At 44.0% G+C, this 16,053-nt stretch overlaps 1 protein-coding gene across 1 annotated transcript in view; it reads left to right on the forward strand.

Annotated features, from left to right (window-relative positions):
- megf6b (multiple EGF-like-domains 6b) overlaps positions 1-16,053 on the forward strand; it is a 326,118-nt gene that overhangs the window by 210,368 nt on the left and 99,697 nt on the right. The window contains exon 6 of the mRNA XM_052039029.1: positions 4,558-4,680. Within this exon, the coding sequence (XP_051894989.1) occupies positions 4,558-4,680 (123 nt within the window). The remainder of the gene's footprint in view (positions 1-4,557; positions 4,681-16,053) is intronic.

Consider the following 16,053-nt stretch of genomic DNA (forward strand, 5'->3'; position numbering starts at 1 on the left):
GCCGAAGAACTCCATCCAGACCTCTCTGCCAACCTTCAAAAACAGACCTCAATATTATTTCCCACCCCCACCCCCCCCCACCCTTCCAGTTGCTCTGGGTGACTGACTCCTGACCTGACCATTCAGGTCTGATTCTCCTCCTCACCCAACCCCTTATCCCACATTTGCAACACATTTCATGCACCCAACTCAATCCTGAAGGTCCCAATCCCTTCTGGACTACCGTCCCAGCCCTTCCCCACCCCATCTACCCACCCCCACCTGAGCTGCTCTCCCCTTGACACCTCTCCATGCACCCTGATCTGGAACTACAGATTGCTCTACATTGGAAAATTGGCCTTTGATCACTTAAAGTCTCGAGTAATATATGATGCCTTGGGCCTTGTAGGCTAAACTGAAACAATGGAGGTTCAGAGTGCAGCTCAAAGTTACCTCCTCTTTGATCCTTAAAGTGTCTTCTGGTCAGCACCTCTTTTTGCCTCCTCCTCACTCGGCTGGTGGAGGGTGGCTTGGACTGAGTTATTGAGAACAAAACTTACCCTCTTCCAATACCCAAACTGCTTGGGTCTTGAAGTGCCTTTAGGCAGGGGTTTGTCTATAAGTGTTTGAAGAGGAAAGTAACTGAAAGCTTTCTTTTCAACAAACCTACCATGTTGCTCCAAGTCTTCTCTTGCCAAAGAACTTGGCTACCATAGGTATACCTCTGTTGCCACAAATCTGGTTATCTTCAAGACATAAAGCAACACAAAAGGTGCTGGAGGAACTCAGTGCGTCAGGCAGCATCTATGGAGGGAAACGGACAATCAATGTTTCAGGTAAAGACCCTCCAACTGGACTGGAAGCTTCAAGACATTGATTCTCCTTACACCTTGAGGAACCTAGAAAAAGGATTGTCCCTTTAATTCTTCTCTCTCTGAGCACTTACTTTGGAATGAACACTTTGGAGCATTTTATTCTAATTGATGCTGAGTTTTCAGTTTACAATGTGATACTCCTGCTTGTGTCTAGCCAGAGTCTCTGGGATGCCTGGCACATCCCAGACGGAATATTAAAACAGGGACTATGCCAGGCATAGTGAGGGCACACTCAGCTCAATAAGGCAGACACGGAGAATTAATTTTCTCTGGGCGGGGAGGAATTAGGAACGAAGGCTCATAAGCTTAAAATTATAGCTGAGTTGGTTGACCTCCAGAAGCAGGATGAACTCAAGAGCCTGTGAATTCTGGACATCAAATGAAACTTTAAATTTTTGTTACGGGAAGGGAAAAAAGTAGATGCTTCAAAAATAAATGAAGGGAGCGATGACACAGATTGGATAGAGAAAAGGCAGGCTCGAAGAGCTGAAGGGGTTCTCTCCATTCCTCCCAGTGAAATAATTTCTCCATATCTTCCATATCAAGTTCTCTAACATTTCGGTTAGATCATTTCTCAGTCTAATGTGCTCAAGGCAGTACAAACCAAGTCTGTATAACCCATAACTTCCCCATAATTTGACTTTTTTAATCACATTTTCATTCCAAGCCTGGAAAAATCGTGCTGGGTTTAGTTCCTTGTTCCGTCCACTGACCCAGGCTTGGGGGAAGGGAGGGGGATTGAGCACATATTTTGTAAACTATGGGTGATGAGGTTCAATCACGGTACCTGTGGCCCCATTCCCATGTCCCACTCCACACTCCCATGGATGAAAGGCCCTCTAATAAAATCCAAATTCACATCTTAGCTCTGAGGGAGGGATTGGGTGGCAGTAGTTCCTCTGGAATCTTAACGCGGCACGGCAGGAAGAAGGAGAAAAGTGAAGGTTGGGGGAGGGGCAGCATCCATCAACAACCTTTTAGATCCATAGAACCATAGAACACTACAGCACAGGAAACAGGCCATTCAGCCCTTCTAGTCTATGCCGAAACTTCATTCCGCTAGTCCCATTGACCTGCACTTGGTCCATAACCCTCCAGACCTCTCCCCTCCATATATCTATCCAATTTATTCTTAAAACTTAAGAGTGAGCTTGCATTTACCACATCAGATGGCAGCTCATTCCACACTGCCACCACTGTCTGAGTGAAGAAGTTTCCCCTAATGTTCCCCCTAAACCTTTCCCCTTTCACCCTAAAGCCATGTCCTCTTGTACTTATCTCTCCTAATCTAGGTGGAAAGAGCCTGCTTGCATTTACTTTGCCTATACCCTTCATAAATTTATTCAGTTTTGGGATCTGGGCATCACTAGCAAGGCCAGCATTTATTGCCCATCCCCAAATGCCCCTGAGAATGTGGTGGTGAGCTGCCTTCTAGTGCCGCAGCAATCCTTTTCCTGATGGTATTCCCACAGTGCTATTGGGGAGGGAATGTTGGCGTGAAAGGAGTACCCATCAGTTGCAGAGAGCACTGTGCCAGCGTGTGGTCTCTGTAAATTTAGCAGCCCAGGAAATTCCCGGATGTACCTCAGTGGGCAGCACTCTTGGCCCTGAGCACATGATGTAGGCTACCCATGAACGCTACCTCGTTATTCCTCTTTTGCACTATTTATTTATTCTTGTAACTTATAATAACTTTTATGTCTTTATGTCTTGCACTGTACTGCTGCCACAAAACAATAAATTTCATGACATATGTCAGTGATAATAAACCTGATTCTGATAGCACTCAGGTGCAGTTCTGAGTGTGTGGTGCTCTTGGAGGTGCAAGCTCTCAACATTAAACCACTTTTACTTCTTTCCTTCCAGCTAGATGTTAACAATTCCACAGCATTTTCCTGAAGCAGAGTGGGATGATTTCCACAGTGTTCTGGCTAATGTTATCCCTCAACATCATCATCAAAACATCTCACCAAGCTATTGCTGTTTATAGGATCTTATTGTGCTGCTGTATTTCCTACATTGAAACCATAACTGTGTTTCAAAAGTCCTTGTTTAGCAGTGAAGCATTTGTGGCATCCTACAGAAAAGTAAAACTTTTTAAAATTTCCTTTCTCCTTTTTTTCATTCCTGTGGAAAATGCCATTGGGCTGATTTAAACAAGTGGAAAATCTGGGAAAACTTCTCATAATGACAACACTGACAGCACAGTGGAGAGCCTTGCGGTTCTTCCACAGAAACCTTAATCCACAAGTGTAGGAGCTGCTGCTCTTTGTATCTTAGGAGAAATGCTTTGTGGGTTAAGTTACTATGATCTGGAGCACTCTGCCTGAAGGGCTGTTGGAAGCAGATTCACCAATAACTTTCGAAAGGTAGTCGAATAAATACTTGAGGAGAATTTGCAGACTTTGGGGAATGAGCAAGGAAGTGGGATGAATTGGATAGCTCTTACAAAGAGCCTGTAAAGGCACAGAGGGCTGAATGGCCTTCTCTGCTGTGGGCCTATTATTCTGTGATATTTGAAATACTGAATAATTGCCGGTGGTGGAATTGAGAATGAATGAATTATAGTCATTCAATCAACTTACTGAAGCAAAGCCAAGATTCCGTTGTATCTCCTTGAAAGCCAAGATACTGCCTTTTGTTGGATTGGAAGATTTGTCTCTATGTTCTAAAGGATTTCAAGTTGGGTTACTAACCCAGAGTTTCCAGGAATTGATGATTAAAATCCTTGGCCATACTTTGAGAAAGAAAATCTTAGGCACTGCACTTAAAAAGATGTTTGATTCATTTTCTTAACCACACTAGTCTATTAGTTATAAAAATGTAGGGGAGATGAAAAGGGCACTTGATTGAGAGGGCTCTCTGATGAATGCTCAAAATTGCTCAATCAGGACTCAGCCTTAATTTCAAGACATCAGCTAACAATACAGGACACTTTATTGAAACCTGGCCCTCCTGGATTAGAGAAGGGTAACGTTTACCAGCCACTTAACCTGGGTCCTACACCGATGTATTTTTAATCCGCTTGGTCTCACTTCACATGAATATGTCAGTAGAGCACAGCAGCTTTGCCACGTGTTAGTTGACACCATCATTACATCAGTGCTTGGGCATACAGTTTCATTGTACATGTTTGGATGCCTCAGATCTGGGCTCTTGTAGAGCTTAGAGCATGTGTTGGCTTTGGATTCCTGTAGGACTTTCACTCACTGATTTTGAGAGCTGCAAGTCCAGCCAGTGTTGCTGTATCAGTTTGGGATTAGCTGCACTGAAGCAAACTAAATCTTTGCAGCCTGGCCAGTTTACCCAGACAAATAAGTATTGGAGAAAGAGCAGAGAGGCTAATGGATTATTGTCAGAGCTGTGGGTGTCTCACTGTTGGATGTATCTTGTTATAGGCTTGGCACTGGTACGGGTCTACCGCTGACACCAGTGCAGGCTATCACAAGAACATCTAACACTGATGACAGTGTGCCACTGATATTAATTAGACATGGGTATAAGCCTGGCATAGACTGAGCACACAAGTACATATTTATGACTAGTGCAGACCCACTCATTAGCACTTGAATGGATTTGGCACGGCTACAAGCTCTTATATACCTTCCCTGTCCAACATTCAAGACATTCTATCCTGTACGCAATGACCAGTTCTCGTATTATTGACACACAATTAATTTTCTCTTCTCTCTGATCTCTGCAGATGTGGATGAGTGCCAAGTCCACAATGGAGGTTGTCAGCATAAATGCATAAATACCCTGGAATCGCATTACTGTGAGTGTAAATCAGGCTTCCGACTTCACACTGATGCCCGCACCTGTATTGGTGAGTATTGCAGACTGACTGGATACACAGACAAGTCTCTGGGGTTCTGTTGATGGCAGTGCAGTCCATTCCTGTTCACAAGGAGAACTGTCACTGTTATCACTGCTCCCCAACCTGGGAATCCCAACACCTTCATGGGTACCCTTTCTCTCCCCCTTCTTTCCGCTGCTGCCATGATGTTATGCTATCCCTGGTGCTATTCTAACTGGTTTTCCCTGCTATTGCCCCCATGAATTATTGCCCTGCCTAGATCCTCACCAATCAAATGCTCCATCACCTGTTACTTGCCAGCCTGACTGACACTTAATATCAATTTCTGATTCCTAGTTCTTACCTTTAAACATCTACCAGATCCCACAGTACCCATTAGTCCAATCTCCCCTCACTCTGATATGGTCTGCATCTTATTGCCTGACCTCAGTGCTCTGCCACCAGTGTCTGCTCTAACAGTCCCACAATTTTTCTTTCTCTTTTTCTGCTTTCATGAGGTTTTCTAACATTCTATTCACCCCAGCCTCTGATTACATCACTTCTTTATCCCGCTGCTGCTCAATGTCCATTTTCTAAGCTTCACATAGAAAGTTGTTTTGACATGATGAATCCTTATAAACACTGGTTGTCTGTTAACTGAGCTTGTCCTATTCCCTCCATCTGGAGCTTCTTATTGTTGCTGTGCCAGAAGGCTTTCATGGCCCTCTTCCTGAAGCCCCTAAGTCCCTTTGTGCTGCAGTCCTCACCCTTTTGTCCATCTTTAGGTCTGCTGGAGGCCTCTCTCTGTTCCCAAAGCGTAGCTCTGTCCCTGTTCTCAAGATGTAAACCCTTCATTCTTCTTTCCTCCTGTGGCCTTGGAATTATCTTTTCCGCTGAATGCTTTAATCCACTCGTCAGGCTCCTCTTATTTTCAGTGAGCAGCACTAATTTTAATGATTGCTTATAGTGTCTGGTCCCAATCTTGCAGATACACCAAGTCAGAGTTAAGGTAGCCACGTATAGTCCTAACCCCCGACCCATGATTCCTGCATGTGAACCTCCCCTTTGCGAACATGGGGTTGTGGCATTACCTCATGAAAGAAGGATATACTGGGAGGGTGTAAGGTGGTGAATTTGGAACAGCTGCTGATGGAGCAAAAGGACGAGCATGGATCAATTAGCCTGAAAGGATGTGTCTTGTGTTCTAAAGTTCTGTGTAGTTCTTTCTGTGTGCCCTTGTTTGAAAACATTTGAAACTACTGGTTATGTTTAAATTATTCTGTTATTGTAGTTCAGTTGTTAAATAGTGACATTGATTCTGAACGTGTACTTTGAATTATTGCAGGGTAAACACAATCCTCACGTCCTCTTGCCAAGGGTGATTGAGAAGGTTGTTAAGGTTCCCCCATTTATCACTGCTGACTCTGAGGGGAGCTGTGCTGAATACAATTGTACCCACTCAGAGGAAAGGTTTTCCCAACTCCAGTCATTCTTGTCTGTCACATTGAGGGCTTGTTCCTGGTGGATTGGCAGACACAGTGTTGACCTCTTGCCTCGGTATTGAGTGCAATTATGTAAGCGATAGAAATTGTTGTGATTGAGGAGGAAATGTCTGGAAGATACAACTGAGACTGAATAAATGCACAAGGTTTTAATATAGTAACAATATACTGGAATAAGCCCAGTGAGCTCTGAATGTGGGCCAAAGCTAACTTTGGATCCTAATCACGCTTCTGCCCTGTTTCAGACGATCCTGTTGTTAGGGAGACACAAAAGACTGCAGATGCTGGATTCTGGAGCAAAGAAACAAACTGCTGGAGGAACTCAGCAGGTCAAGTGACATCTGTGGAGGCAAAAGGGTGGTTGGTGTTTCAGGTTGAGATCCTGCATCAGAGCACAGGGTTCTGATGTAGGGTCTCAACCTGAAATGTCGACCAGCCCTTTGCATCCACAGACGTTGCTTGACCTACGGACTTCCTCCAGCAGTTTGTTTTTTGATCCTGTTATTAATGATGACTGAATTATGCAGGACTTAAATTTTTAACGCCAGTTCCTTTCTAGAATCTAGAGAAGCTGCAGGAACGACCTAGGTCTGCTCTACCTCAAGCACATTGGCACCCAAAGCCAGTCACAAAGTTGCTTGGAGCTCTGCATCAGAATAGGTCACAACTATTGCCCTTTTCAGAACTAACTGCCAGATTTCTTTCCAGAAAGTTGAGAAATAGGAACCAAGTTCATTGGGGTGGGTTGTCCCAGTCACATACCTGTCAGCCCTGTGATCTTCCACCCATATTGATACTAAAAATCAAACCAAGAAGTACAGGGCTTTCAGAACATGCAGACCTTTGAACTGCCCTAGGATTAGAGGTAAACATCGGTGGCAAAGATGTTGGCCCAGTGGGTGATGCTTTTGTTCTCTGAATTGGACGGTTGTGGGTTGAACCCTATTCTAGACATTTGAGCAGCAAATCCAATGGATTCTCCAGTCCAGTACTGAGGGAGTGCTGTCCTTGGACTGAAACCTCATCTGAAACAGTTACCTCATCCTTTGAGATGGTCAGAACTGGGGTTTTTGTTGAAGATTACACAATGTTCAACTTGTCAGCAAATGAAGCATTCTGATCCAGGATTCTGGAACTCTTAGAACTGACAGGCATTGGCTATGTGTGTCTATCCTGGTGTGAAGCCAGTGTGCGTATCGGTCCTGGTGTGATCCTGACATGTGTATCAATCCCATTGTGAGGCAGGTGTGTGTATCAATCCCAGTGTGAAGCCAGTGTGTGTGTGTCATTCCTGTGCATGTCAAAGTGGGTGTATATTATCAATCCTGGTGTGAAACTGGTGTTGTGTAGCTAGTTCATACATTAATCCCAGTGCGAAGATGGTGTGTGTTGCTAAGCCTTTGTGTGCCATGATCCTAGTGTGATGCTGGTGTGTGTATCAAACCCTGGTGTGAAGCTACTGTTTTTATTGATCCCAATGTGAAGCTGGTGTATGTAGAGATCTCAGTGTGAAGCCAGTGAATGTTTCTATCCCATATGAATGCAAAGTATGCAGCAACCTGGTGTTCAACCAGAGTTTGTGTTGATCCAGGTGTGAAGCCAGCATTTGCCTAGATTCTCGTATGAAGTTTATGCATGCAGAGATCCTGGTGCAAAGCTTGTGTTTGTGTTTGCATCGATCCTGGTGGGAAGCCAGTGTGTTCATCAATCCCATATAGATGCTATTGAGTGTAGCAATCCTGGTGTGAAGTGGTGCGTGTATTGAAACTGCTGTTGAGCCAGTGTATATAGTGACCCCTGTGTGAGACTGCTGTACGTAGCTATGTCAGTTAGACATTATGTGTATTGATTCCTGTGTGAGGAAGGTGTGTGTTGCGAAGCCAATTTTTGCTGCTTTTTGTAGCAATCCCAGTGTGAAACTGGTGTGTGTATCAAACACAACATAAATTTATTGGTGATCAGCCCTTTATCTGGCCAGTCCAGTTAGAATCAAATTCTAATTGCGATGTCATGGGAATTTGAAATTTAAATAGACAAGTTGTTGCCAATTTGGACCCGAGCTCACTCCGTCCCTAGCTTCAGTTACACTCAATTGTTCACTCAGATGTCTGACTGCACCTAATGATATTTTGCTGGAAAGGAAAATAATCATGACATAATAAAGCAGAGTTTATTTAAAATGGTTATTTAAACAAAGAACAGGGACACTGAAAATAAATCTTGACAAATAGTATCTTTTTAAGGCCGTGTGATTCCTGTGAGCTCTCAAATACCATCTCCAGTTTTGGTGCAGCCATGGTCTATCTGTCTGTGGTTAGGGCAATAGGTGTGGTTTATCCCCCAGTCCTCCTGGTTCACAAAGTGATAATAGCTCTGCCGCTGTCTGTTACTGTCACCTCCTCCAGTCCTTCAATCACCCAAGGTGTCTGTATTCCTCCATTTCTTGCCTGTTGCACATCCCCAAGTTTCTTCACTCCATCCATTGGCACCTGTGCTTTCAGTTGCCTTGATCCTTATCTCTGGAGTTCTCTCACAACCTCTCTTTCTTTCTTTTAGACGCTCCTTTTAAATCTACCTCATGGCCGATACTTCGATCAGCTGTATGAATATCCCTTTAAGTTGCTTGTGTTGAATTTTTGTTTGATAGCATTGCTGTGGATTATCCTGGTGGATGCTATAATTACAATTTGCATGTGTGGTTGTCATGGCTCAGTTCGGAGCATAATATCTGAAAAGGCCACATGTGAGTCTAAACATGGTCTCCAGAAACTTGAGGATTACATTGGGATTGAGTCTATCTTAGTGCTACTGGTCTAATGGAGGGGTGCTGGCTCTCAACTGGGAAGTGAGAGTGAATGTGTTACCAGCCTGTATGCAAGGCTGAGACTGGGATGGAGGAAGACTGAATGGATGAGTGGAAGATCGGCGGACAAAGAAAGATGCCAAAGAAATCTTGCTCAGCCTCTTTCAGTTCCTATCTGCCAAGCATGTCTGTTGATGAGAAATGCAGGAAGAACTGTTGGACAAAAGTGCTCAGATCCCCCTTCCCCACCCAGCCTCTGGTCTCAATAAGAGTTTGGACTGCAGAGAGATGAAGCATGAAATTAGCTGATCCCTGTAATTGAAGAGCTTCAGGAGACAAACATTCTTGACATGTTTGACTGATGAAAAGATGCCTTCAGTGCGACAGGTGGGCACCAGACCACTGTCTGCACATTCCCAGCTCGCACTCAGAGCCTCGGGGATCTGGAGATTCATGGTCCACAGGAGCCACACTCCCAGAGGATCTGAATTGGTGTTGACAGGTTATTTATGAGGGGGGAGGGACAAGAGAAAGAAGGTTGGCTGAAATAGGTCTGTAGCCAAGGAAGCTCATTGAAAGAAATTTAATTACATAGCACTGTATATTCCAGTGGATAGACTCGCCACAGAGAGAGATGTGAGAACAACCATTTATATCACTCCAGAAATTCAACAAGGAATTTCCTGTCATGGATCCTGCACGTGGGCCTGATGCTTTTTCTGTATCAAACATGCACCATTCCCTGGGCAACTTTCCTTTAGGAGAATTCTCTAAATTTTGGAGTATTTGGGAGAATCTATGAAATTGTCCATGCTATGCTGGGAGCGACCCTTGTTGAGTTTTACCAGGATAGCTCAGTCTTCACAGTGCAGTGTTGGATTGTGATCCCACTGAAGTTGGTTCCATTTTTACCTTCTGTTCCTGAGCCCACCCTCTAATCATCTTAGGCCCCTGACTCTTGCCCCTCCAATCATTCTCACCCTCTGATCTCCTGAGGCCCTGACATCATTGTCCAGCAAAATAATTCCCCTTGGTCCAGTCTGCAGCCACCACCCAACCCTGCTATATACCTATTCAACACAACCACCACCCCCACCATGTAATTGCTAACCTGAACTCAAGCCCCCATTGGGCCTATGATGCTGACCCTCTCCCATTGACCTGCACATTTCTGTTCACCTTGGCACTTCTGAAGCTTGCAGCAGCAGGCCCAAGACTGAAATGTTTGTTGTCCTGTGCTGCTTTGACCATTCAGTACATCTAAAATTCCTAGACCTATATTTCTCTCGTCTTCTGCTATCTCCTGCTGGGTGCTGGAGTGAGGCTGGCAGAGAGTTTTACACAGGACTAGGAGCAGGCCGTCCAGCTCCTCGAGCCCATCGCTCAGTTTAAGGGCTGATCCATAAATGACTTTTCCTCATGTCCTTTGCTAACTTTGGTTAACCAAAGTCAATTAACCTTAGGTTTAACGTAGTCAGTTACTTCAGCATCAATAGTAGCCTGTGGAAGAGAGTCCCACATTGTCTCACCTCCCTGTTGTTGAGTGTTTCCTAATCTCATTGCAAGGGTAACACTTGGCTCTAATTTTTAATCAATGGCCTAGAAATTCCTCAGTGCTATTTGTATGGAGTCATGTTTTGGAATTTCTATGCCCATGACTCCTTATCCTAGATTCCCCAACATTTGGAAATATTCCCTCTATTTACCGGATTGGTTGTTAATATCTTGAAAGCTTTAATCAAATCAGCCCCTAACCTTCCAAACTCCTGAGAATACACTCCTACAGTGTAATATCCCCTCATTATTTAACCCTGTGAGTTAACTCTGTGCTGCTGTTCCTCCAAGGCCAGATTATGCTGCCTAAGGTGTGGTCTGAGGGAGTTCGGAGTCCTCCAACTGTGACCTAAAAAGAGGTAGGATAAACTCTATCCCTTTGTTCCCCAGTCCCTCAGAAATGATTGCTAAAAGCTTTGCATTATGTGGATAGGCTGGCAAAGCTGGGATTCCATTCCTTAGATTGGAGGAGGATGTGAGGGGATTTGATGAAGGTATTTAAAATCACAAAGGGTATAGCCTGAATAGGCACATGGAATCTGTTGGTGGAGAGTGAAGGACTTGGGGATGCACAGTGAAAATGATATGAGGAAGAGTTGTTTTACACAGTGAGTGGTTAGAGTCTAAAATGCACTGCCAAGCAGAATAGTCATTCTGACATTCAGAAGGGAGCTGGATAATTATCCAAAAGGAAATATTTGTCAGGGCTTTGAGGAGAAGGTGGGGCACTAGATGGATTGCTCTTGCATAGAGTCAGTATGCACTCAATGGGTTGAATGGCTTCTTCCATGCTGTAGCTATTCTGTGATCATTACAAAAATGACATGGAAACCATTTTTTTGCAAAGAGATATATACATCAAGCACTATGCTGGGAACTCAGATACTCTAGTCATCGTGATGAGTTAGGTCCTTCCTCCTTGTGAGCACAAAGAAAATGATGTGACCCAGATGCTTGGCTGTAAAGGGCATCACTGCCAAGGTCAATCCAGCCCTCACGGGAGGTCCATGAAGGAAATTGGTTAGGAGTTAGAAATCTAATCTTTTTTTCTCTTTCCCAAAGCTGACAATGTTGTTACGTTCCTAATAGGTGCTCTGCGTGCAGTAAGCTACTTTAGAACAGGCCAGGGACCAAACTTGGGACCTCCCAACACAATGGACAACACATTCTGCCATTGGGAACTCTACTGATGAGGACACTCAGCCCCACTGTGCCCCTTTTAGAGTCATAAACCATACCGCATAGAGACAAGCCCTTTGGCCCACTGAGCCGCACCAACCATCAACCACCTATTTACCCACCAACTGATCCCAGAGTCCATCACCCAGGAGTAATTTACAATGGCCAATTAACCTACCAACTTGCATGTCCTTGGGATGTGGGAGGGAACTGAAGCACCCAGGGGGAACTCATGAATTAAGTAACTCATGCTGTAACTTTAACTCTGTGTCTTGATTTTTATTTAGCTTGCAGACAGATAATAGGCTGCAGGGAGCCAGGAACGGAGGGCACACATAATATTTCTCAGACTCAGTATTTGATCTATTCTCTTAATGGGCTGTGGGCAAAGAAAAGGCCAGAACTCTGTCACAGTCTTATCCAGGCACCTTTGGGCACTGCCTCTTTCCTTGCGTGTCTGTGGGACATTGTGATTTAAACATGTGATAATTTAGGATTAGCTCACTCTCCCGGTTCTGGGAAGGATGAGTGATGATGTCATTGTGCAAGAAGGGGCAGCAGTGGCTGAGAATTAAACCTGGGCTGACCTTCCTCAGTAGAATGACTAACCAACTCAACTGCTCCTCTGCGACAGTGCTATTAGACCATCATCAATGGTGACAACTTTTGATTCATCTCCATGTAGTAGATTCTTGTCTATGATGCTGGATTTTTACCAGGAATGTTTTCCCACACTAATGACATTAGATGCCAGATTGATCTTATCCTGAGATTCCCTTGCTTTTCTTTGGGTTGTCTTTGTTTGGCTAGCTTGCGTTGCTTCAAGCATTCTTATGGCATTGCAACTCATCCTTTGCCACCTTCTCCTGTTACAATCATTGTGGCAGTTAAGATGCCACTTCTTATTTTTTTAGGCTTGACATATCATTTTATTGCCAAAATCAATTTCCGAAAATAGTTTTCAGTTCTATAATAAGAATCCTGATCCTTTGCTCTGTTGATTGAATATAAGCTGTGTTAAAAAGGTCAATTCCAGACTCATTGCAGTGATTGACTTACATATTTTACAAGTGATTTCTGGCCAGGCTTCCACAAACACTAATTGTACCGGATCGGAATGTCCTGCAGTTATTGGCTCTCAACTATGCCTAAGTCTTCTGACTAAGTGCCTTCCAGTGACAGCTGTCGATTCTCACAGGCTGCTGCTGCCTGTGCGGTGAAGAGAGAGCTAGTGATGGGTTGGGATTGGGTGGGGAGGGCTGGTGTTGGCATTGCTGAAGCACTGAGTGGGGTTAGTAGTGAGGGACGGAGAGGGGAATTTCCTCAGACACCCACTGCTTTGCTGTCCTGCTGATGTTGCTGTGGATCCCCATGTCCAGGGCCTGTGATAATTCAACCCTTCTTGCCTTTTTCTTGCATGGAATTCTTCTGAAACCAGAGAAGCAAGGAAACATTTTGTCCCTCTAGAGACTTGAGCACCTATTCCAGGTTGACAATCTAGTGCCTTACTGAGGGAGTGCTGCATTGCTGGAGGTGTTCTCCTTCAGATAAGACCTTAAACTGCTCAAGTGGGCATAAATAATCCCATGATGACTACTGGAAGATGAACTCTCCAGTGCCTGAACTAATATTTATGCTTCAAACAATATCATAAAATATGAATTATCTGGTCATTATCACTTGCTGTGTGCATATCTTGCTGCACTGTTCTTGCAATACAATAGATGTATTTCATGGGGTATAAAGTGCTTTGACACATTCTTTCTTTGTGTGGGCTTGCTCAAGCACTTCAAATGTTGTTAGAATGGATTATGACCCTTCTTCTCCCTCTGACTCCAAATCCTGGAATTATCACGGTGCTCATTGCCTGTCTTGAGAGATCTGGGACCACACATGGCATTCTCTCTGAGCAGGAAGAGTGAAACTCTTGTGTCCGGACACTGCCACTCAGTTCAGATATGGCCCAGATCTGGAGAGGAGCTTGAATACGTGCTGAGGATGCCTGGATTTAAACTGTAAAGTACATCTTTATTAACAATTAGTTGGTTGTTTTGTATGCCTGCTAGAAGGTACTCCATCCCAGCATGCATGCATTCCACCTCGCCCTCAAATTCTCTTGGTCCATCTCTGACACCTGTCTCTCCTTTCTTGAAACCAGTCCAGATGAAGGGTCTCTCCCTGAGACATCGACTGTGCATTTCTGTCCATAGTTGCTGCCTGACCTACTGAGTTCCTCCAGTGCTTTGTGTGTTGCTGCAAAAGGTACCAGCCATCAGGTTTCATCTTTTTATTAAAATTCTATTTATAGATGTACTTGTTATAGTAGTAGATTATAGTACTTGTAATTGTCTAGTTCAAATCCCTCATTCCTGGCACATTATAAGTAGAATGTAAATTAAAATCACATCATTTGCAGAATGGTAACAGATTATTTAGCATGAAAGATATCAGATAGCCATAAGGACCCACACATGCCCTCTGAAGAAGTATAGCCAATATACCCCAGAAGCATCAATCCAAGACTCTGCAGTTGGCCAGTAATGTGGAATAGTCCTCAAACATATGCCAAGGTGTGTGAATCAAGCTTGTAAATCCTTTTGTTTCTGAAGTCACAGAGGGTGATTTGGGAAGGCAGATACAGGAGCCTGTCAACTATTCAATTCATTTGAGACGCTTATATCCATTTCCCTCCAAATCTTCCCCTGACAAAGGTCAGTCAATTCCCAATACTCCCAGCATTTGGGAGAGAAAATTCCAGACTAACCACAGTCTCTGTGGAACAATACTGCCTGAGTTCATTCCTGCACAGCCTCACTCAAGATTTATGTCCACTTGTTTTTCATTCCTGACAGCCACCAAACTATATCCTGCCCCTCTCACTAGAGCAAATGGCTTCTTGTATCTACCTGTGGACTCTAGTTAATATGTTAAATGTCTTGACCAGGTCATTCTTCAACCTTGTAAGTCCAAAGAAATTAGAACTGACTTGAATCAATTTGTACTTAACCCTGTTAACTTCAGCATAGTAATATAGTAATGGTGGTTCCACTGTTCATCCCCCACTCCCCTCCTCCACCCCAACCTCTACCACAAAGGCCAGTCTATCGCAACTGAAGTGAAATGGGTAAAACTGAACACTGTATTCCAAACCAAGTCTGTCTGATACTCTGTACATTGAAGCATAACTTATTGTGGTTTGCAATTGAGATAAAGGCCCAACATATCACAGCCACATTATTTTGCTTTTTGGTCACCAACAGCTCCGATTATTGTGAGTGGGGAGGACTGATCAGGACTGGATCCCTGCAACACAGCGGAAACCTTCCTGTTCCATCTGCCATTTAGAATCCCAAGTAAAACAAACTCAGATACTTTTGATCCTATTTGCCTTGGCTACAGCTTTCCAGAGCAATGCTATGCTCTCACTTCACAGCACCTGACATATTATAAGGTAAAAGTTAATAAATGACAATCGTCTTAGAAAACAATTCAGGTAAGTTCAGCATTGCCCAGACCACATATTCCTGATTGTCTTTCAGATCTGGCAGTAACTAGGATGTTATTTTCAGGACAAATAAATTCCTGTGGGTGTGCTGAAATTGGACCAAATAATGCAGGAAACCACTGGAATGGATTCAGATAGAGATTACATTTCCACAGGCATGAAGTCACTTAATGAGAACACAGTACATTGCGGAAAAATAAACCACACTGTGCAGAATAGTGACTTAAAGTTGAGTGGCTGGAACATCACAAATCAATACAGTGAAAGCACCAGGCTAAGTACCCACTGACCACAAATGGAAACTGTGGTCTAACTCACTACAGTCCATAACATGAGGCTCTGACCTAACTGCCCACTCACCATAATCAAAGATACTGACCATACGCCTCTAATACCACAACTGGAACCATTGGTCTTGTGCCCATCTGATCATAATTAGAGAAACGGGTCATGTCTGAAGAATCCAGGCAAACATCCCACTTGCTGGCATACCACTTCACTGAACAAACCTGGATATACCAGCCTAACAACCCAATGACCAGAATTGTATCCAGACCCTAACAGCCCACTGATCACACCTGAAACCACACACCTTAAAACTGCTGATCAGACCTGGATCCCCTGGTCTAAAGTATCATTGACCTGGACTGGATCTACTGGCCTTGTATGCTGCTAATTAGATCTGGATCCACTGGCCTAATGTCACTCTGACTTAAACTTAGTCCACCATTTTAAAACACCACCAACCAGATATGGGTCCACTGGTAAATGTGTTGCGCAAAACAGGATCCACCTTGTTTACTCCTCACCAACCAGACCTGCATTCAGTGCTCTAAGGTCCTGCCAGCCAGACCTGAATC

This window comes from Pristis pectinata, chromosome 26 (genome assembly GCF_009764475.1).
Source record: "Pristis pectinata isolate sPriPec2 chromosome 26, sPriPec2.1.pri, whole genome shotgun sequence".
Classification (NCBI taxonomy): Eukaryota; Metazoa; Chordata; class Chondrichthyes; order Rhinopristiformes; family Pristidae; genus Pristis; species Pristis pectinata.